Source organism: Rhincodon typus, chromosome 2, assembly GCF_021869965.1.
Source record: "Rhincodon typus isolate 14 chromosome 2, sRhiTyp1.1, whole genome shotgun sequence".
Lineage (NCBI taxonomy): Eukaryota > Metazoa > Chordata > Chondrichthyes > Orectolobiformes > Rhincodontidae > Rhincodon > Rhincodon typus.
The window spans coordinates 124,982,876-125,005,548 of NC_063333.1; the positions used below are offsets into that span (position 1 = coordinate 124,982,876).

Sequence of the window (22,673 nt, forward strand, 5' to 3'; positions counted from 1 at the left end):
TGTTACTTCATTTACCAATGTAAGAACTTAACTATTTAAACAAACCGAAAAGAAATATGGCAATTTAATACTTGTAGTATCTCCCGTTTGTTGCCAATCCTGCACAATACACACCCTGCTCTCTGACTCGCCTCCTCTCCCCAATCCTCCAACTTGCTGCGTGCCCTACTCCCTGACTCACTCTTGATGCTGACCCTCCAACTTGCTGCCTCCCCTACTCCCTGACTCACTCTTGATGCTGACCCTCCAACTTGTTGCCTCCCCTACTCCCTGACTCACTCTTGATGCTGACCCTCCAACTTGCTGCCTCCCCTACTCCCTGACTCACTCTTGATGCTGACCCTCCAACTTGCTGCCTCACCCAATTCTTGACCCGCCCTCCCCCGCTCCTTGTTTTTGCTTACCTCCTGCTTTCTGGTACCCACTCGCTGCTTCTCTTGAGCCCTCGTTGTGACCGAGTCCTCTGGAGATGAGCAGCCAGAGGCAGGAAGAGAAGCCAATTTTTTTGAAGTGGGTTTATGGTCAGCTTCACCCCTTTTGTTTTGATCTGAGATGTGCATCACCCTCCCACTCTAGTTTAGGACCCACCGGGAGAAGCTTCTGCAACCATAACCCAAGCTTGGGAAATGACGCCATCAGCACGTAGGCTTTACTGAGGTGGAGAGGAGTCATGTCATTGCAGGGTCCACTAAGGTATTTCCACTCCTTGCAGTTTTCTGCCCACCTACTAACACCTCATCTGTTTATCCTCACTGGACCCTGCAGGTCTGACCATGGTGAGATCCCAACTTTACCTAAGTATGTGGACTAAAGAGGAGTCAGATCAGGCTCAAAATGTTAAATCGGTTGCGCTGTCCACAGATGCTGCCAGACTTGCTGGGTTTCTCCAGCACTTTTGTGTTTGTCCCAGACTTATCATCAGCTGAGTTCCTGGTTCCTCTTCCTCAGGAGTCTGGCTGAAGTCTTAGCCACTGTCCCTGGTGAAGCTGGAGCTGAAGTGATTGGAGAATCAGAGGTTCGCAGTATCATCACTGCTGCAAGGCTGAAGTTACTGTCGCACTTTATCATAATCTCTTGTTGACCCAAAGCATCCTACAGCAGTAAACTAAAGTATGGTCTGGTTCAAAATGAGGAATTGTGTTATGAGTGAAAGATACCTTGCAGTGAATAAAATGACCATGGAAACGAACGCAGAGTGGTTGAGGCTAACTAAAGGTGAAGTAGCAATCAACACTACTCTGTCAGCCTAACAGTTAGAGGCAGAGTAGGACTTAACAGCACACACAATCTATTTAGTCAACAGAGCCTGTTTAGAAAAGCATCTCTACAAACAAGAGCAAACAGAATTTTTGACTGAAACTACAGACAACCCTCCCAGTAAAAGCAGCATTATCTTACCAGCAGAATACAGTGAAGTGGAAAATAGCTATGCACTACAAATTACATAGATCAAATCTATTCCAGTGACAAAGGGAAATTGCTCACTCATCTCCATTCTGGATAAGACTTGTGGTATTGCTATGAATAATCAATTGAGGGTGTTTCAGCATGTGACTGAAGTATTAATGCCAAGAGGTTTCACTTCACACCAATTTTCCAATTACAATGTAAATGGAGCCGGAATCCAGAGGTAGGGTTTAACCTGATACCAGAATAAATCAGACTGAGGCTCTGTAAAGGTAACAGTTTCTACTTTGCTTCAAATTCAAACCCACTTTACATTCCACAAGTTTAGCATTAGTGTGAGGCCAAAACAACAAAGTTTGTTGCAGGGGTGTGTGGTAGGACCAATTTTAATAAGCATAATATTTCTGTGCATGTCTGTGTGAAAGAGATAACTTGTTTCTGCAATGTCTTTAGCAACTCCCGAACATCCTAAAACACTTTATAACCAATTAGACCAAGCAACATCAGAAGAGCAGCCTGCTGTGTTCATCCAGCTCTACACCTTGTTATCTCAGATTCTCCAGCATCTGCAGTTCCTACTATCTCTTATAACCAACTGAGTACTTTTGAAGTATTGTCGCTGTTTTAAAATTGGTAGCTAATTTCCTGACAAGTCCTGCAAACAGCAATGAAATAACTATTAACATATTCCTTGTTTTAAATAATATTGTTTAAGGGAATTATTTTAGCCAGGACCCCAAAGAGAGCGCTCCAGCTCCTCGAAATGATGCCATGGGTTATTATTCAAGTCCAGCTGAGAGGGCAGATGTGGTCTCAGTTTTACATCTCACCCAGGAGATTGGTTCACAGATTCTGGTTTGGATTCATTGTCGAATTATGCCACATTCGCTGCCTCAAATGGACCTACATGGACACTTGTGATGTCCCTGTGATTTTATTTTTTCACCAACCGTATTAGTGTACTGGATGAAATGATTTTATAGTTACGTTGGATTTAACAACATGCTTCAATATTACTGGAATTACAAAACACAGGCATGTAATCAGGAAACTTATTGTAGCCTTAGGGTAAAAGTAAGGTTTTTGTTTTGGATTCAATAATGATGCCAGGGGTTGAATCAAAATGAATGATGTATAAATGTGCCTTACCATTCCAGGATATGCTATGCTTTACTTTTAAGTTGAAAACTGATTGACATAAAAATAGTATGCTATGAAATGACCATTGTATTGTAGTATTTGCAGACATGCTTGTAATGACAAAGCTGATTTCACAACTGTAAACTCTGCTAATGTTATGATTCCCCTAGAGACAGATAACGTCTTTAAAAAAAATCGAAGTTCCAGTTGAGAGCTGAAAGGTTGACAGTATGCGAGTTCATGTTTTAAGACTTTTGCTGTAATATTCACCAAGTGCTATTTTTATGGGCGACCTATACTTTCAACAGAAGTTCCAGCTTTTACTTTTAACACAACTGAAAACCCTCTTCACAGGAACCAGTATATTTTATACTGTACCTTAAGCATTAATTCAATTCTCCCCAGAACCAGTCCAAAGTGATTCTCATCTCTTGAGATTTGACCAGTAACCTTAAACCCCAGGAGTGTGGACATTTTTTTTCCCCTTGGTGATTTTGTTTCTAGCACAAGCTAGGCAAACCATCCACCCATGTTGTAAATCCTCACAGATTTTGTCTTTTCAATCTGACCACAGCCACACTGCTGAATACTGAACAGACACTTTCAGAACCTAGCTGCTCCCTCCCTCCTGGATCAAAGGATTGCTAATCAACTCACTCTGAAGTTCATTTGAGCTGAACTCATGGACAGGTTGAACAAAGCCTCTGATCTATTGTCTTAGAGTCATACAGCATGGAAATGGATCCTTCGGTCCAACTAGGCCATGCCGACCATCTTCCCAAACTAAACTAGTCCTTGTTTGGCCCATATCCCTCCAAATCTTTCCTATTCATGAACTTACCCAAATGTCTTTTAAACGTTATAACTGTACCTGCATCCACCACTTTTTCTGGAAGTTCATTCCTCACGTGAACCACTCTCTGCATTTAAAAAAAGTTGCCCTTTACGCTCTTTTTCAATCTTTCTCCTCTCACCTTAAAAATATGCCCCCTAGTTTTGAACTCACGCACCCTAGGGAAAAGACCCTGTCATGCACCTTAGCTGTGCCCCTCATGATTTTATAAACCAATAAGGTCACCCTTCAATCTCCTACGCTCCAGTGAAAAATATCTCAGCCTTTCCAGTCTATCTTCATATCTCAAACCCCTCATTCCCAGCAGCATCTGAAACCTCCCCTGTTTAATATCCTTCCTATAACAAGGAGACCAGAACTGGACACAGTACTCCAGAAAAGGCCTCACCAACGTCCTGTATAACCTCAACATGACATCCCAACTCCTATATTCAAAGGTCTAAACAATGAAGGCAAGCATGCTAAATGCAAACTTAACCTGTCTATCTGTGACACAAATTTCAAATCTTATAGGAACTGTCATAGACGATTCTTTTATTGAAGCTCTGTAGTAAACCTGGTTCCCTTTCCCATGCTCTTGATTAACTTTGAGGACTGGCAAGTTGTTTCTTTAAACTGTATACTCCCAACATTGCAGGACTGCAAGCATCAAACAATCCTGGACCACCCTCTCAATTGGACCCACACCCAAACCATAAGAGTGTGAAATGAAAGAGTCATGATGAAATGCTTCAAACATCAGCTTGTGGTGACTGGTGTAACATAGGCTTCTCAATAAGTGTCTGTTGGAATACCTAGCTGCCTTATAGTTTCACTGCCTGGAGGAAGGAAACCAGCAAGAAAGAAATGTAATGAAGTTGGTGATAAACAATTGGCTTTTTTTAGAATTGCAAATAAAAAATGGAGTTCTTTGTTCCTAAGATTGACATAATTCATTCAGCTGCCTTGAGATTTTATTACATTAAAGGTGCTTTATAAGTTGTGGATCTTGACCTGAATCACACAATTGTCTTGTGTTACATTGTAAGTAATGTCATATGCAATTTGCTGTACAGTCCAATATCTGATGGGTTTTATCCTTTTCTCTGTGCTTTGTAGGTCGGTACAGCCAGGTATATGGCTCCCGAGGTGCTGGAGTCACGAATTAACTTGGAGGATATTGAGGCATTTAAACAAACTGATGTTTATTCAATGGCACTAGTTCTATGGGAGATTACATCACGATGTACAGCCATTGGTGGTGAGTGGCATTAAAATTATTTTATGTTTTTAAACTACTACAGGATGTCCTTTTGTTTTAACAGTAAACTTCAGATTTAGTTCGATTGATGTACAGCATCTGGAAGTTTCATTAGAAAGAAGAGAATAGATTAATAAAACAAAACATCATTGGCTTCAATTGCTAATGAGTCCGGCATGGTGGCTCAGTGGTTAGCACTGTTGCCTCACAGCGCCAGGGACCTGGGTTCAATTCCAGCCTCGGGTGACTGTCTGTGCAGGGTTTGCGCATTCTCCCCATGTCTGTGTGGGTTTGCTCCGGTTTCCTCCCACGGTCCAAAGATGTGTGGATTAGGTGGATTGGCCATGCTGAATTGCCCATAGTGTCTAGGATAGGGGGTGGGTCTGGGTGGGATGCTCTTCAAAGGGTCAGTGTGGACTCAATGGGCCAAATGGCCTGCTTCCACACTGTAGGGATTCCATGATAAAACAAGGACCAACTGCCTCCACAGCTGGTTATAGGAAGTCCCTCTGTACAGTTTAAAAGACAAAGAAAGAATTATTAGCTAATATTTATGAAACTACAGACATGGAATGATACAGTACAATATAAGGCCATTTGGTTGATTATGTGCCAACTTTTTGTGGTAATAATCCAGTTAATGTCACTGCCTGCTCTATCCCAATATCCCTACTGATTATTAATCTGACTTCCATTTGGTGAAGACTACTGAACCTATGTCAACTACCTTAATAGTTCCAAATCTTAACCATTCGTGTAAAATATTTTTTCTCATGTTGCTTCAGGTTCATTTGCCAGTCTTCTTACATTTGTGGCCTCTAGTGATTAACCATTCCGTCATTCAAAACAGATTCTCTTTATTTATTCTATCACTACAGTATCACGAAAAAGTAGGCTGAAAGTCCATTTATCTCATTGCCTATGTGGCATTTTCCTACACACCTATTGACTGCCAGATTTCTGACATTATATAAGTCATTCTATTTCAGAAATACTGCCTTGCCTCTGAAGTGCTTTGTGATACTGTGGGGTCATGAAACACTCTCCACAAATTTATTTTCATAGGATAGATCAGCTCTCGTTCACCTGGATTTGAAGGTCTTTTGATGAATTGCTTTTCTACCATTTATCCAAAATTGTGTTGCTGCTTAGAGTGATATCAAACATTCAAAGTCTATGTAGCTAATATACTGCTGCTGTTGATGTCGGGGATGAAGAACCTATGACAAGCTCTTCCTTTTAATCTTCAACTAAGTCATACTGGGCTCCACTCCTTTGTATTAAGATTCAATTGCCTTTATAATATGTAAACTCAAATATTGGCATCTTCGATGTGTTCTGACCACTTCATAATTTCTTAGACCTATTGAAATTTCCTGTACACTGTGGCTTGACTCAATAGTTTGAGAACCAACAGACAAGAGCATGTCATCTGTTAGTGTAAAAGTGCCTAAGAACTGACAATCCGATAAGAGTTAAAATTAACCCAACTTCTAGAGAGTGCAGTGTTGGGTGGTGCATTGAAAACAAATATAACAGATCTGAATCCAACCAAGAGTCAGACAGAAAAGCCTCTTCTATCTGAAAGCTGTAAGCAGTCCATGTGACATAAATTTGAGCAGATTCAAAGCAGTTGCAATTCAGCGATGGTTAAACACAACTTTTTTAACCTTTCTTAAATGTTTCTAATTTGACATTGAATTGACAGTTTCACTTGAGAAGACAACTTGGCAATGTGGGAAGTAATGCCTTTTGGACAGTATTTGGAACTGATATGTTATTTAGGAGGAGTAATAGATTTATTCCACAAAGCCCTGTACTATACTTGACCTGGGAGTCCATGATCATAGCACCATGTGTCTGAATTATAGTATGTTCCAATCTGCAGCACTAACCTCTCTAATCGTACCGTGTGTCAGATTGGCACAACGAAAGTCAATTTGTGGTCTGTCCTTACGGGTCCATGGTAACTCGTTGTGATTGGATATTTGACGCCACCTTCCTCAGTTTCTCATGAGAATAATGCAACCAAGAATTGAAGCCTTTGTCCTGCCTTTCTGTGGCAAAGAATTTGCTTTACAACAAATAGCTTTGGAAAGGAGTAGCAAGGGAATTCATTAACGTTAGAGAGAGCCAGGACAATACACCAATTATTGTGATTAAAAACTGAAAATGCTGGAATCACTTTGCTGGCCTGGCAGTGCAATTGGATGAAGAAATCGTACTAAAATCAGTTTAACACGAGAATGGCCATAACTGTTTATCCTGTTTCTAGGATACACAAGGATTCATCCAGAGATTAGTGATATTGAATACTGACATATACCAGCAGGTGCATGGTAGGGAGTGCTGGGAACTCCATGCTCCAGCTCCCAGAAGTATAACCCACTTGTTGATGCTCACTTGACTATTCGACAGAGAATAGAAACATGCTTTTCAAAAAGTAGCATGCTAAAAGTGAAACTTTGATCTCTTCTCAATCACTCCATGTTTTTGTAAGTTTGGTTTCAAGAAATAAATATTTGTAGCAAGGCCAGCATTTACTGCCCATCCCTAGTTGCCCTTGCTGGGCCTCTTAGAACCCCTCTATTCCATGTGGCTCCCACAATGTTGTTAGTTAGTTATGGATTCTGACCTAGCGGCAATATGTCATGTTGAAACATTGTGTGACTGGGACGAGAGCTTGAAGGTGATGGTGTTTCCATACGTCTGCTGTCCTTACGTTTCTAGATAATGATGGTTGCAGGTTGGGGAGATGCCATCAAAGATGTGATATAATTATCAGCTATAGATAGCAACTGGTCACCAAAGCAGATGAAAAATAACCCATGACAAATTTCTAAAAGACATCTTCATTGGCATCTTTGATATATTCTGCAGTTATGGTGCTGGAAATATTCAGTAGGTCAGGTAGCATCTGTGGGATCCTACTCCTAACCCCTTGTGCATTACTGAATCATTTCTTTTGTCATTTACTCGTGCTTACTTTCCACCTTATCACAGACCTTCTCTTTAAGTCTTTCTTGTAATTCTTTCCTCCAATTGCCCAAATCACTTTTCCTGTCTGTCATACCTTCAAGTTATGTCTGGTGCTAATGAAAGATCATCAGCCTGCAATAAGTGTCTCTGTCTATGCACCCTGCCTGACATTATCGCCACCATTTTCCGTCTATATTTAAGTTTTGCAGCATCTACCTATTTTTCTCTTGTACAACTGTATTCTGTAGTTGTCCAGCCTGTTTACATGTATCATCCTGTATATATTAAAACTGTTCAGTATTATAGGCTCAGTAATTTTATTCACCTAAATTTCAAATTTTGCCATTGTCACATTTTTGTGAAGATTGGAGTTCTAATGCAACCATCAGGAAATATGGTTCTATAAGCTTTCACTAAATGAAGCCTTACATGTGATACAGCAAAACAGAAAGATTGGAACTGAACAGGCAGCTTAGTTGTGACCAGAAAAGAGAGAAACTTCAGTTAGAATCAGTTAGATTCACCAAACCCTTAACTTATCTTTGTTTCCTAGACTGTAAATATTATCTGCATCCAGATAATACTTTCTGTTTTCATTGAGTCCTGTCTGTTGTAGAATGTGTTGCAATATTGAACAGAAACAAAATTGTTTTTAAGTTTCTAATTGCCCTACATTATAAAGAGAAACTTTGTTATGCAAGAGCTGTTTGAATGTGGATCTTATACCACAAGGACTGCTTTTATTTGTTCACGGGATGAGGGCGTCAGTGGTCAGGCAGCATTTATTACCCATCCCTAATTACCCAGAGGGCAGTTCAGAGTCAACCACATTGCTGTGGGCCTGGAGTTACATGTAGGCCAGACCAGGTGAGGATGGCAGTTTCCTTCCCAAAGAACATTAGAGAACCAGATGGGTATTTCCTGACAATCGACAATGGATTCATGGTCATCATTAGATTGTTAATTCCAGATATTTATTGAATTCAAATTCCACCATCTGCCATGGTGGGATTCGAACCCGGGTCCCCAGAATGTTATCTAGGTCTCTGGATTAACAGTCCAGCTATAATACCTCTAGGCCATCACCACTTGAGGCCAAAAAAAAACAACACATTTAAGAGAAAGCTACATAATTTTACAGAGGTGGGAATAGAAGGATATGTTAATAGAATTATATGACACAGCATGAGAGGAGACATTATGGAACACGAATACTGTCAGAGACCAAAGGCTGATTTTCTGTAGTGCAAATTCAATGTAATTCTATGTGCTGTACTGGTGACAAACTTTACCTAATTTTTCAAAAACGGCACATTGAAAATGAAAGAAACCTGCTTCAGAGTGATGAAATTCAGAAATAAAGCTTCTAGCTCATGAAGACAACCTGAAAACCAATTGTCACGCTGCACAGCTTGCCTTAAATTGGCACCGTCCTGTAAATTGACCTAGTGACATTTCAGAGATCGAGGGCTAAAGTCATTGTTCTGCAAAGCCCTTCAGTGAAAATCTATCATGGGACAGAGGGTGCTCTGCCTCGTACCCAGTTGTGTTGTTCTTTATTCCAACACAGAATGTTAGAAACCTCTAAATAATGACTACCCACCTCGCAAGAGTTAAAATCTCCTCTTAATCCATTTGTTCCTGTTATGCAGTCTTTATTGACTTAATCTGCCTGAGGACGTTTTTCCTTTTAAAAACAAATATTTCCATTATAGTCACATTGCTGAGTGGTTATCAGCTAACAAAACATATGCTGGGCTCACGTTCCAACATTTCCAATTGGATTACACTATAGTTTAGATGAAGCCTGCGTAGGACCTCGAGGGGAGGTGGAACATTCCAGTCTGTTCCGAATATAAAGCTGGGTTAAATGCTATTAAAACTGAATCTAAGTTGATGCACCTCGAGGGGTTAGCTCCCATCAGCAATGGAAAAATAGCACAAAATGGTTGTTTCCTGTAATTCTGGCTCTAAGACAAATAAACTTCCTTTCCTGCTGTGGGTTTTTTCCCTGATCCAGCCTTGCTCACATCGGCTGATCTCCAATTACAAATGAGTGCAAACTGAAACGTGTTGAGACTTGGGTCTGTATGATTGCTTTCTTTGGTTCTTTATGCTTCTCAAATGCCAATTCTTTTGAACGTGAGGCAGTGCAATTGTTTGCTAACTGATTTTGGCACAAACTTTCTTTTCAAACTAACTGTTGGCACTTGTGCCAATAATTAACAGGACAGAACTGACACTGAGACAAGGAATGATGTGGCAGAATAACTAGCCACGTAGCTTTATGCCTGAACATCGACAGCTTTTGGTATACATTCTTTTACAAAATTCTTTTAGTTTTACTTTGACTCTTGGACTGGTAATGCCTCAATTTAAAAACTCTCAACCTTGTTTAAATGTTGACTACGGGCCTGTTGCTCCTTACTTCTATTACACAATAACAGGAATGGGTCATTTAGCCTCTGGAGCCTATGCAGACACTTCATGAGATCATGATTGCTCTGTGACATTACCCCATTCACTCGCCTTTGCCTTGAATCCCATAATACCCTTTGGTTAACCAGAACCCTACTGAGCCCAATTTTCAAGTTAACAATTGATCTAGCACCAATTGCCGTTTACAGAAAGGAATTTTATTCTTGAAAGATCTGACTCACTTGTTAGATTTTGTCCACCAGTCTTTGATTCCTCAACTAGTGGAAACAGTTTATTTCTTTCTACCCTATCTATTGCCTGTAATTTGTTGGACTTCTCTCAAGTCACCTCAACATTCTAAACCTTCAGGGAATAAACCCTAGTTAGTTTATTCTCCCCACGTAGCTTAATCCTTACACTCTAGCTATCATTCTAGTCAATCCATGCAGCCAGGGCCAGGAAATGCTTCTTAAGGTGTTATGTCCAGAAATGCCCTCGATATTCTAGCAGTAGTCTAGCCAGCAATCTGTGTCACTCAGACATGACTTTCTCTCCATTTGTATTCTATAATATAAATGCTAGTATTTCATTAGTGCCCTGGACCCCCAAGTTTCCTTGGAGCGCCACTGTTTCCAGCTTCTCACCAATTTGAAAGTGCCCTGTTCTATCCAGCTTAGGTCCAAAAGTGGATAGCTTCAAATTTGTCTCCACTGGAATTCTTGTGTCACAGTTTTGCCTCTTAATTTAACCTAGCAATATCGCTTTGTAATGTTATGCTTCCTCCTACACTGTTTACAATAGCATGTATTTTTATGTCATCAACAGATTCAGATATATGGCCTTTTATTATCTAAGTCGTCATTGAGAATTGCAGTGATTAACTGAGGCACCACACAGATCCTTGTGGTTTGCCATGACTCACAAACTGTCAATTAGAGTACCTGTTTGTGATTTCTATTGAAACTCCTATCCCTCAACCAGCTTACAAACCAGGCCAATGAATGTCCTCTTGTTCCATGAGTGTCAACTTTAGCCAAAAACCTCTTCATGAGGGACATTGTAAAATGCCTTCTGAAAGTTTATATAACTAACATCCCTACGCTTTTTTCTGTCAAATACTTTAGTCACTTGTCAAAATGTTCAATCAGGTTTGCTAGTTATGTGCTACAGGGTAATAGATCCATGAAGGTTCTCTGAATAGATGAAAATTCTTAAGGAGTTCAGCCACTTAATCCTTAATTATGGACTCTAGTAACATCCTGATAATAGATGTTAGGCCTCTGGTCTAAGCCTCCCCAATTCCCTCTATCAATTTTCAAAAATGTGAAGTGACGTCTACAATTTCCCAATTTAAGGAGATCATTCCCAAATCAAGAGAACATTTTGGAGGATTGTAATAGGACAGCTACAATGGTGAGTCTGATATCAGTCGTAGGTAAGTTGTTGGAAGAGATTCTGAGAGACAGGATTTACATGCATTTGGAGAGGCAAGGACTGATTAGGGATAGGCAACATGGCTTTGTGCATGGAAAATCGAGAATCACAAACTGTTATGGGAAGAAAATGGCGTAGTGGTATTATCGCTGGACTGTTAATCCAGAGCCCCAGATAGCATTCTGAGGACCCAGGTTCAAATCCCACCACAGCATATGGTGGAATTTGAATTCAATAAATATCTGGAATTAACAATCTAATGATGACTGTGAATCCATTGTCGATTGTTGGGGAAAAACTCATCTGGTTCACTAATGTCCTTTAGGGAAGGAAACTGCCATCCTTACCTGGTCTGGCTTACATGTGACTCCAGACCCACAGCAATGTGAGTGACTCTGAATTGCCCAGTGGGCAAGTAGGGATGGGAAATAAATGCTGCCTGACCAGTGACACCCTCATCCCATGAAAGAATTAAGTTTTTTAAGTCAACCAAAAGATAGATGGATGTGGATGTTGTAACTACATGGACTTTAGTAAAGCTTTTGGCAAGGTTCCATATGATAGACTGGTTAGTAAAGTTAGATTACATGGGATTAAGGGATAGCTTGCCAATTAGATACAAAATTGGATTGATGGTAGAAGACAGAGGGTGGTAGTAAAAGGTTGTTGTTTCGGATAGGAGGCCTGTGACCAGCAGCGTTTCGCAGGGATCAGTGCTGGGTCCACTGCTGTTTGTCATTTATATAAACAATTTGGATGAGAATTTCATGTGCGTGGTTAGTAAGTTTGCAGATGACATGAAAATTGGTGGCATAGTGGAGCATGAAGAAGGTTATCCAAGATTACAAAGGCATCTTGATCAATTGGGCCAATGAGCTGAGGAGTGGCAGATGGAGTTTAATTTGGATGAATGTGAGGTATTGCATTTCGGTAAGACAAACAAGGGCAGGACTTATAGTTAATGGTAGGCTCCTGGGTATTGTCAATCAGAGAGACTTAGGGGTTTCAGGTATATAGTTCTTTGAAAGTTGCATCACAGGTAGATAGGGTGGTTCAGAAGGTGTTTAGCATGCTTGACTTCATTGCTGGTTCATACTCTGGTTTCCTTGGGATTTCTGACATGCTGATCTCTTCCTCTACTACAAGTATTGAGGCAAGGTAATTCTTTGCCATTTCCTTTAGCTTGCGGTAACAGTACAAACTGCATCAGTTTTCAAGGGCCTTAAATGCTCTTTTCCTCACTTTTTTCCCCTAATGATAGTAAAATCTGTTGATTTTGAAAGTCCCTTGCAAGTTATTTTTTGTGGCTGTTACCGTCTGTTTTGTCACCTATTTGCTATATTTACACCATTCACATCCACCCAGATTGTGCTGCTTTTTGCATTTTTTTGTATGTTTTTTTTCCGGTTCATTTTATGTTGTCTTTATCTCTTTTTAGTTGTTCCTGACTGCATTTTTGTCCAATTGAATTCTTGTCCCTTAGGCTGATTCTAAACTGATACTGTATCTCAGATTTGTCTTTGAATATCTCCTACTGATATTTTGTTGTTTTATTCATTAACAGAATTTTTCCAGTTTAATGTGAACAGTATCTATCCCATCTCATTGAAGTCAACCTTTACTAAATTTAAAATCCTAGTTTTGTGATCCTCCCTTTCAAATACAATGTTGAACACATTCATTTAATTGTTTTTTTCATAAATGTTTGCACATTATTAATGATTAACTAATCCTCATTACCAAATCTTATGGACCGTCTGTTTGTTAGTTTTAAGACATTTTGGTTACAGGAAGCTAGCCTGGACACATTCAAAAATTTACTACTATTCTGATATGTGCTGTTCTGTTTGTTCCAATATGTGTGAAAGCTAAAAATCCCTATTATTGCTACTCTGCCTTTAATAAAAATTTGTCAGTTCTCTGCATTTATACTACCCACCACTTCATAGCTGGTATCCTGCACTCAAGACTGACTAAATCCTTGGGAGGAATTTTCCCCTCCCTAGAGGTGGCAAGAAGGAGAAATAATCAGGCAAGGTTGTACTGGGGGATGGGGGTTTGGGGGAAGAGCCTCCAATTATCTCAATCTTGTGCCAATCAGAGGCAAGAGGGGCACTTGGTGTAGGCTACGAAAGTCAAACCCCACCCTTGCTTCTGATACTGCAACTCAAGGCAAGAAGGAAAGAGAGGCATCTTTCTGCTATTGGATCCCCTCTGGAATAAACCTTGACTGGTGGACTTTAGGACAAGTGTCTCTCCCCAGATCAACAAGCTCCTTCAAGTCACACCTCTTGTGCATACTTGACTTTGATTGCTCCACCACTGGTGGCTATGCCTTCAACTGCCTGGATTTCCGACTCTTGAATTCCCTCCCCATATGTCTCTGGCCTCCTGCCTCTATTAAAACTCCTTTCAAAACCTGCCCCTCAAACGATGTTCATTAACACTCCTGCAAAATACTTGGCAAACTTTAACTGTGTTAAAAGGAAGATGCAGTCATTGTTTCCTCTCATTGCTGACAGAACTGTTGCGAGTTATCGGGCAAGCTGTACTGTTAACAAGAAAGTTAGAACTATTTTTATCCATTCCTGTGTGACTGTCTTCTTAAAATTGAAACTTGAAATGCAAACTCCTTTTGTTGATACTCTAAGGTTCTTCAGGAGCAAACTGGTAGTTGTAACCTTGTATTAAAATTAACTTGTTTAGACAAGTAATGACTCATCTCTGGAACAGGTGGGATTTGAACTGAGCCTTCTGGCTCAGAGTTAGAGGGACACATTTTAGTCTATGTGGTTGACTTTTATTGAAAACGGTCTTTTTTTCTACACCTACTGCTGTTAATTACCTAGGCTATGATGCCCAGTTTCTAAACTTTGGTGATGATGTTTTTTCACTTCTTGCAAATGCGCAAGGAAGTTAAATTCAAGATGTCTTAACAGTGGAATGGCTCAAAGTACTGATGATAATTATATGTCTAGTGGGCTTTGGACCTGAAATAAAAGATTAAACAAAAAGCTCTCAATATTCACTTCATATGCGGCATCAATGAATTGAGCAATAAGCTTAGTGTTTGAGGCTAAGAACTATCCCTCAGAGCTGAAAGAATTTGGAAATGTAACAGGTTTTGAATAAGTGCAGAGGTGGAGAAGGGGAGGGTGAAAGAGGTATTTCACCTTTTGTTCTTTCTCCCCCTCCCTCGATGTTACCTGCTTTTCCATTAATTAAAACTTGCTTCAGCATTATCATTTTCCAATTGACAAATTGGCCTGAAACTCTAGTTCCATTTATTACCCTTCAGATGCTGCCTGACCTGCTTAGTGTTTCCAACATTTTCTGTTTCTGTTCCAGATTTCAAAACATTCAGTTTTTTTTTCACTTTTTATTGTAATTTTGTCCATTCCCTTCTGGACCATAGGTTCAAATCCAACACAAACAAAGAACACCAATTTAGCCTGATCTCCTCTGGGCATTGGTGGTACCATTTGTAGTGCTGGGAACTTGACACACATTTGTATTGAGCTGCTGAGTAAATATAAGGATAGTAGCATCTGAGAAATACAGATGGTCAATATTAGAGTATTCGGATACGCTATACCTGAGTTAGATTTAAAAGACATTGTTGGAATAGTGTGAGCGATACTGTTTTCCTAATTCATCATGTACCAGGCCTGGGCAGATTGCTGTCAGGGATGTAAAATCTGTTTCCAGTACTGACATGCCTCACTCCAATGAGCACAAAACTGAAATGTACAAAGAAATTGAAGACTAGAATCTTTCACCTGCTGGTGGAATACCAAGCTGCAGAGAAAACCTATAACTTTCTCCTTCATGCAAACAACACAGGCAGACCAGCAGATGGTGATAGACTAGTTTAGATACAAATAGATCGTCCTCTAACTGTTAAAACGTTGAATGTTAAAACAGACTCAAAGGGGTGAAAGTCCTGCTCCTTCCTGTTCCTCTGTTCCTATTGTGTGAGTCTGGTCCAGGCATAAGTTTGTCTTCTCCAGCTGTTGTGAAGGATTGCTGAAGCTTTGAGACTTTTACTGAAATTAAGACAAAAGGACACTGACGATGGACGTTGCGGAGGAAATGAAAACATTCATGACTTCAGCTGCAGGAGTTGTGCAATCTAATCAATTGATGAACAATCCATGGGGACCAAGTCATTGTATTTCCAATTTTAAAAGATTCAAAATGTTACCAAATAGACCTCTTTTGGGTATTTCTGTATAGCATCTTGTACAAGTTGCAGAAAGGCAACCACGCTTTAAGAGAGTTGCAATATCCAAAACAATACTGAGCATTCAAATGGATGAAGTAGATCGTCTTCATTTTACAGCCTGGACTCTCCATTGTCCAAGAAATATCACCTGGCCATTAGACAACAAAGACTTTGTATAATTAAGACAATGAAAGATCCCAAAATGTTCCACTAGACAGCAATAAAGCAATACAGGGGAAAAATAGACACTAAGCCAAAAAACAAACAAAAATTTAAGATCTGTGAACAAAGCTTGGTGGAAGAAGTAGGTTTTGACGGATATCTTCAAGAAGAGAAAGGATTCTGGAGCTTTTAGCTAAAGGGACAGCAATCAATAATGGAGCAAAGGGAGTAGACAATGTCTTGGAGTTCAAAGTTGGAGAAACACAGGTTCTTGAAGTCTGTAGGCCTTGGGGAACCTTTGTATATGGGAGAAGTGAGGCCATCGAGTGATTTGAAAACAAGGATGAGATTTTAAAATCAAAGTGTTGGAGAGTTGGGAGACACAATAAGCTGGTGTGCAGAGGGGTGACAGTTGAACAGAATCCTGTGTGAATTAGAATATAGGTAGCAGAGGTTTGAAGAGGATCACATGCCACATTGTAGGTTGCTTAAACAAGGCTTTCAGGAGCTGCAAATGCTGCATGTCAATAACTGTGTGGCTAAACACATTGCTTCAAACTGGGGCTGGACACCTAGACCTCCTTGTGCTGCAGTAGTTCAAATAGCTTCATTTACTTACCAGCTTAGCTAGTGTTACTGGAGCAAGTGATTATACCCGCAATTTGTATACAACTATTCCAGAAAAGCATCTATAAATCTCTTTGTCCAGCAGTGTCATCATCTTCATCATGTCACCAAGGGAAGCCTGGTGGAACAAAACTAATAGCTGCTATTCCAAAATACAGCTTGATTTAGCTCTTTAGAATATTCCTAAAACCATGGTAGGATAATCTGCTCCTTACAGATAAGCATTTTTGTGGCAAAGTTAAAACATATAAAGTCTCCTCCTTGTGAAGATTGCTGTCTATCCACTCTAAAACAGATGTTCTCCAGATGCAGGAGCTGTGCAACCAATCTGTTTCTCACTGAAGAGCAAGCCAGCAGCAAAACAGCCAGAACTTCACTTGCTCAGTTACTTGGCTTAGTATCATGATGTAGAAAACAAAATCTACATGACAGCGAAGTTCAGGGAATTAAAAAAAACTGCACGCTTAGTTTTGATCAGGAGACAAGCAGCTTTTAGTAAATGGAGAGGGTAGATCTAGCCCCTATCTCCTCACCCACAGAAAAGAAGAGAGCTTTGAGCTTCACATGCGCAAGGTTGAACTGTAACCTGTAGATTTTAGCACAATTCAATGCGCATGATTTGATTTTTCAACCCAACTGGACGTGGTAAACCACCACTTTGTTTTTATTACATTCTATTAACTCATTCATTATCAGCCAAGCTTCTGTACTTCTGGAATATTTGAAGCCTCAACAAATACTGTAGGTGTGTGATTTTTTTTTTCCCCCTGTTTTTGTCCCATGATACCAGGTCACAGCTGAGCTGTACACATCAAACTATCACTGACTAATACAGTGGATCGGAGACTCTGAATGGATGTTCCACATCCATCTCCTCTGTCATCTGCTGTGAAATGGATGATTAATGAAAAGATAACATGCTAATAAAATTCTGGAGTTGCAGAAGGACAAATCCTGGCGACTGCCTGCCCAGAGGAACTGAGTTATGTAACTTGTTGGTGCACTGCCCAATTGTGAGAATTTGGTTACAATTCAGCCTCAACTAATGAGATATGTTTCTTACTTAAGGTTTGAGCAGTCTCGCTCAACTTCCTGCAATTACAAATCCAGACAACTAACGCAGCCGATAAAACAGCACAAGCTTGTGATAAATTGACAGCCTACCTCTAACCGTGGCCCAGAATTGAATATATACTTAAAACGAAACTATCTGCAGGACTGTAGGGAAAAATAAGGGGTAGTGCACCTAATGAAATAGCTCTTTCAAAGAGCAGGCATAGGCATAATGGTCCAAATGGCCTTGTTTTATGTTGTATGATTCTATGGAAGAAATGAAAGTTAAAGTATTTTACTATGATCTGACTGGAGATATTATTGTGGGTGGGTAAAGGAGCTTCATGGGACCAATTAGTTGGATAAATAGCTACCATGAACTTCAGAATAACGGCAATAGTGCAGGGTTCAATCTTGTTGTAGCTGAGGTGTACTTTGAGCCTGCCTTCTCACACTGCTCTGTAAATACAATCATGTCATAAGCTTCTGTTTGACTGCAGTGTGGACCTCAAAGGGTCTGATGTTGCCCTGTCTTAGCTCACACATGCATTACAAAAGCTGCAACTGATGTGCTGTCCAAGCTGATTAAGAGGTTTTGGAATAACAGCAACAGGACTGAGAATGCCAAACTGCGAGGCTACCAAGCATACATCCTCAGTGCATTCCTGGGCAGTCATGAGACTTAGACAACATGCCAGAGGTGGGAGAAAAGGCTGAACAGTTTCCACCATCAATCTGTTATCATCGACATCTCTTGGCAGGAAAGGGTACCAACTCGGATTGTGAAGTGCACTGATTCCATCAGTGTAACTCATTATGAAGCCAATGAGATCTGTGCTGACTTGGCCATGTTCATTGGATAGATGATGGATGACTTCCTGGACATCTGTACCTCTGCAAGGACACCCCCTGCAGGCAGGATATGGAGATGGTGGATATTGACACTGACAGGAGAGGGGCACTGATACTCATGCTGTCTGCTGGCTGACTGTTTGGAAGGGTTTGGGAAAATCTCAGCTGACCCAGAACACAACTCAGAAAACCATGTCTAGTGACTCCTTCTCCGTCCTTTGTATATCACTGAGACTGTCGTGACAGAGTGGGGATCTGTGATGCTTAACACAAGTTGACCTGATCATCATAGCACAAGCCATAATCTTACAGGACAAAAGGCTGCCATTAATAAGCAGTAGTTCAGTGACCTTCTTATTTCACTGAAGATGCTACTGTGAGGAAATGAAGAGGAGGAGCTTCTTTCCCTGGATTCCATGTCAGTGCTGACGGTCACAAATTAGAATGCTTCCCATTCTCCAACATTGACATCCTGCTCTTAGTAAGACCAAGTATTAATCTCTTATAGTTCTTGCTACTTAGCATTAGAATGGCTAACAGCAGCTTCACGAATAAGTTCTACTGCTGTTTACCTCCCTCCCCTGCCACTCCATACTATCCTAAGTTGTATAGAGTCTCAAGGATATTTCTGTTTCTCATGTTATCCAATCTTGTACTTGTGTTGAATGTGACTGCCAAGATACCGGGAGTTATGTTTCAAAACCGCATAAACATTTCCAATGTATTCATTTGGGATGAGAGTATTGTAGAAACATGGAGAGAAAATTTGCATTTTACCAATTGCAATGATATCATAAACTTTGTGGGATGTTTTAACATGAGCAGAATTTTTACTGCAATTGGAAATTGTTTTATAAAGAAAGCATTTATAAAGTTACATAATGATTGCAATTGCCAGAGGGGAAACTATTTCAATAAGACATCTGCAAGTAACAAAACCATGATTCAATGAGCCTCATTTCAACTGGAAATAAAGGAGTGTTCGGAACAAGAGTCAACCATCTTTCTCAGTCATTCAAGGAGACCATGGCTGATCTGCTCCTCAGCTTCAATGTCCTGCCTTTTGCTCCATATTTTAATGTTACGCAATAGAAATTTATCAGATTCTGACCTAGAGGCTCCAATCGTCTGCAGCCCAGTGTTTGAACCTTTTGCAGGAGAGAGATTTCCAAATTGCAACCACTCTTTCCTGATTCTGTTGCATCATGACCAAGGCTTAATTTTAGAGTCATGTGCTTCTTTGTTGATTCGCCCACCCGAGAACATAGTTTGCCCTAACTTATCGTTGCAATTTTTCTCCACAGAAGTGAAAGACTATGAGCCTGCCTTTGGTTCCAAGGTCCGGGAGCATCCCTGTGTAGAAAGCATGAAGGATGTTGTCCTGCGAGATCGGGGAAGACCTGAGATCCCGAACAGCTGGCTTAATCACCAGGTACTTGAACTATTATTGCTATCAGTAAATAACGTTACATCATTCAGCAGCTGGCCTTCTCTTTATTTGTACAGTGTAAGCCAATGAATATAGCTTGCGGATTTTTCAATGCCCAGTCTCAGTTTCACTGAAGTATCGATTGTTTGTAGGCTTTTTCCCAGCCCTTTTAGAGTTTCTACAACTTTCCTGAGCTCTAACATTTAGCTGGACCTATTAAATGGAAGGAGTTGTGCAGAGTCCTAACTAGAGTAAAGCCTGAATGCACAGCTAATGTCCTTCTCAGCATTATTCATTTAAGAGCAACACCTTCCTGTGAGGAGCCTACTTCTGGCTCTTTCTCTCCAATTGGCTTTGATCTTTTGAGCTGTTTTGAGTGACCTATTGTGAACCTCACAACAAGGCCCCATCCCTTTTCCTAGTTGCGTCAGAATGTAGCAAACAGCAGTGGAACTTGATATTGGAACACCAAGTTTGCTGAATCTTACAATATTCAGATTTATGGCTTACTGTGTACAAATGGATAGAACAAAGGGATTTCATCATACTGTGCTCTGGGTCATGAGGCCAGGATTTCCCCCTCAGCCTTGATACTGACACTCACACATGTTTTTATAATTATAATGCCTGGCAATTACAAAGAGCACAAGAAAGTAGACAGCAGCAGTAGGCCATTCAACATCCTCTGCTTCACTTCAGTGAATTTTTGCAGGTATTTTGGTGGATTCCAAGGACACGTTCACCTACAGCCTCTGTGCATAAATTCTAGTCTTATGGAGTCTTTCCTCTCCTTTATACCTTCCAATATGCCTTATAGCCAATAGAGTACTTTTTGAACTGCAGCTGTTATAGTAACATGCCATGTAGTAGCCCATTTGTGTAGTCCTGTAGAGCAACTTATTGATTAGTGGCAGGAAATCGTCTGTTCTAACAGTTTCCTAACAGTTGGCTGTGTCAGCTTAGAGGGGGTATGGTTTTTTTATTCTCTATGTATCTCAGTGAGAAGAAATTCTGGATATCTACAGCATCCATTATTACAATGCTGTTTGATATGGACAATAAGCTCAATCTGCTGCAGGAAACGTGCCTGTAGAAGTACAAGCAGTGTTACTAGAGAGCAGCTGAGAATCCCTCTTAAATATCATTCCACATGGCTGGTACTTGCAAACATACAAAGACATAGCTGTTTATTTTCAGCGCATGCCATTATTTTTGAGTGTCAGAGGCAATAGTGAGATGAAAACTGGCCCCCTATTAGCTGGAAGTACAACTACAGTTTCAAATGTTGAGAAGTGGCCAATGGAGGGGAGAGACAAAAGGCTTGGCAGTCAGAATATTTTTTTTGTGAAGGAGCTTTTCCGACTAACCCTACCTCACCAGCACCACCACTCTCCAACTCTCCACCAAGCCCTGAATGACATGTGCCATGGTGAGAAATTTGGCGCAATTGGCTGAGATGTCCAGCAAGGACCTTTGCAACGTGAGGTTGAATGACAGCCTCATGAGCAAGCAGCAAGAGGCCTATTTGTATGAATTATTGCTCATTAACCCTAACCCTTCCATGAGAATATAGAAAGCATCTTTAGTAAGTTTGTGGGTGACACCAAAATTGGTGGTATAGTGGACAGTGAAGAAGGTTATCTGACAGTACAAAGAAATCTTGATCAATTGGGTCAATGGACTGAAGAGTGGCAGATGGAGTTTAATTTGGACAAATGTGAGGTATTGCATTTTCGTAAAACAAACAAGGGCAGGACTTAGAAAATTAAAAACAGAGCAGTTGGTAGTATAACAGAACAGAGAGACCTAGGGGTTCAGGTACATAAGTTGGTATCACATAGATAGGGTGGTTAAGAAGGTGTTTCGCACGCTTGCCTTCATCACTCAGACCTTTGAGTATTGGAGTTGGGACGTTATGTTGAGATTGTAGAGGACGTTGGTGGCCTCTTCTAGAGTACTGTGTCCAGTTCTGGTGGCCTTGTTACAGGTAGGATATTATTAAGATGGAGAGCCAATATCTTGGGGCACCCTCCATGGGCAGGGACTGCAACCCTCCCCTTCCTCCCTCCCACCCACCCACCCACCGACCTTGGCATCTGACACATCCACCTCAGTTCATCATAGCACTCCTCATCCACATACAGTATAGTTCTGCATTTTAATGCCACACTCTGGTGTGCACCAGTCCCCCTTATTGCAAAGCTGCTGTGAGGACACTTTGCATTCAGAAATGGGCTCCACGCTCATGGTTGGTACCATGGTGCATTTCAAGGATCCTGTGCTGACTCATTTTGTGCCTGCTTTAATGCTCACTGTATTCCAGCTTTGCCTTGATGCACTTCACCCCCTCAGCCACATATAGCATGCTGTCACAGTACTTCTATCTTGAATTGCCATTTAGTGCATTCCCAGGCAGTTTGACCTGGTTGTCAACAGCCATCAGTCAAAGGGGTGGGCATGTTGGTGTAGGCCACCATGTGATGTCGATGTCACACCTGCACCACAGGCTAGCTATATACATGGCAAACATGCTGCATGTGTTTCATCAATTGGCCATGTCTCAAAGTCTAAAGGGAGTAGTCCTCAGTCGTCATGGAGACGCCCTTCAGTCAGAGGGTCCCAGCATTCAAGCCCAAGGCATCATCCGATATCAGTGCACGGGCTTGGACACAGTCAATTGGCCACTCAGACGGTCATGATCTGGATCCCCTTCTCTTGAAAGCAAGGAGATGAATGTTAGGCACCCAGCAACAGTCTCGGCTCCTTCTTTCCGAGTTATAGACTGTTTTCCACTGGAATGAGAGAAGGGGAGGGACTGAGCGAGATGGATGTGGCTGGCACACCTGTTGGTGTT

General features: G+C 40.8%; 1 protein-coding gene across 1 annotated transcript in view; it reads left to right on the top strand.

Moving 5' to 3' along the window:
• The window catches only part of tgfbr2b (transforming growth factor beta receptor 2b), a 174,760-nt gene that overhangs the window by 147,032 nt on the left and 5,055 nt on the right, over positions 1-22,673 (top strand). Inside the window, exons 5-6 of the mRNA XM_020516642.2 lie at positions 4,499-4,640; positions 19,695-19,822. Of these exons, the coding sequence (XP_020372231.1) occupies positions 4,499-4,640; positions 19,695-19,822 (270 nt within the window). The remainder of the gene's footprint in view (positions 1-4,498; positions 4,641-19,694; positions 19,823-22,673) is intronic.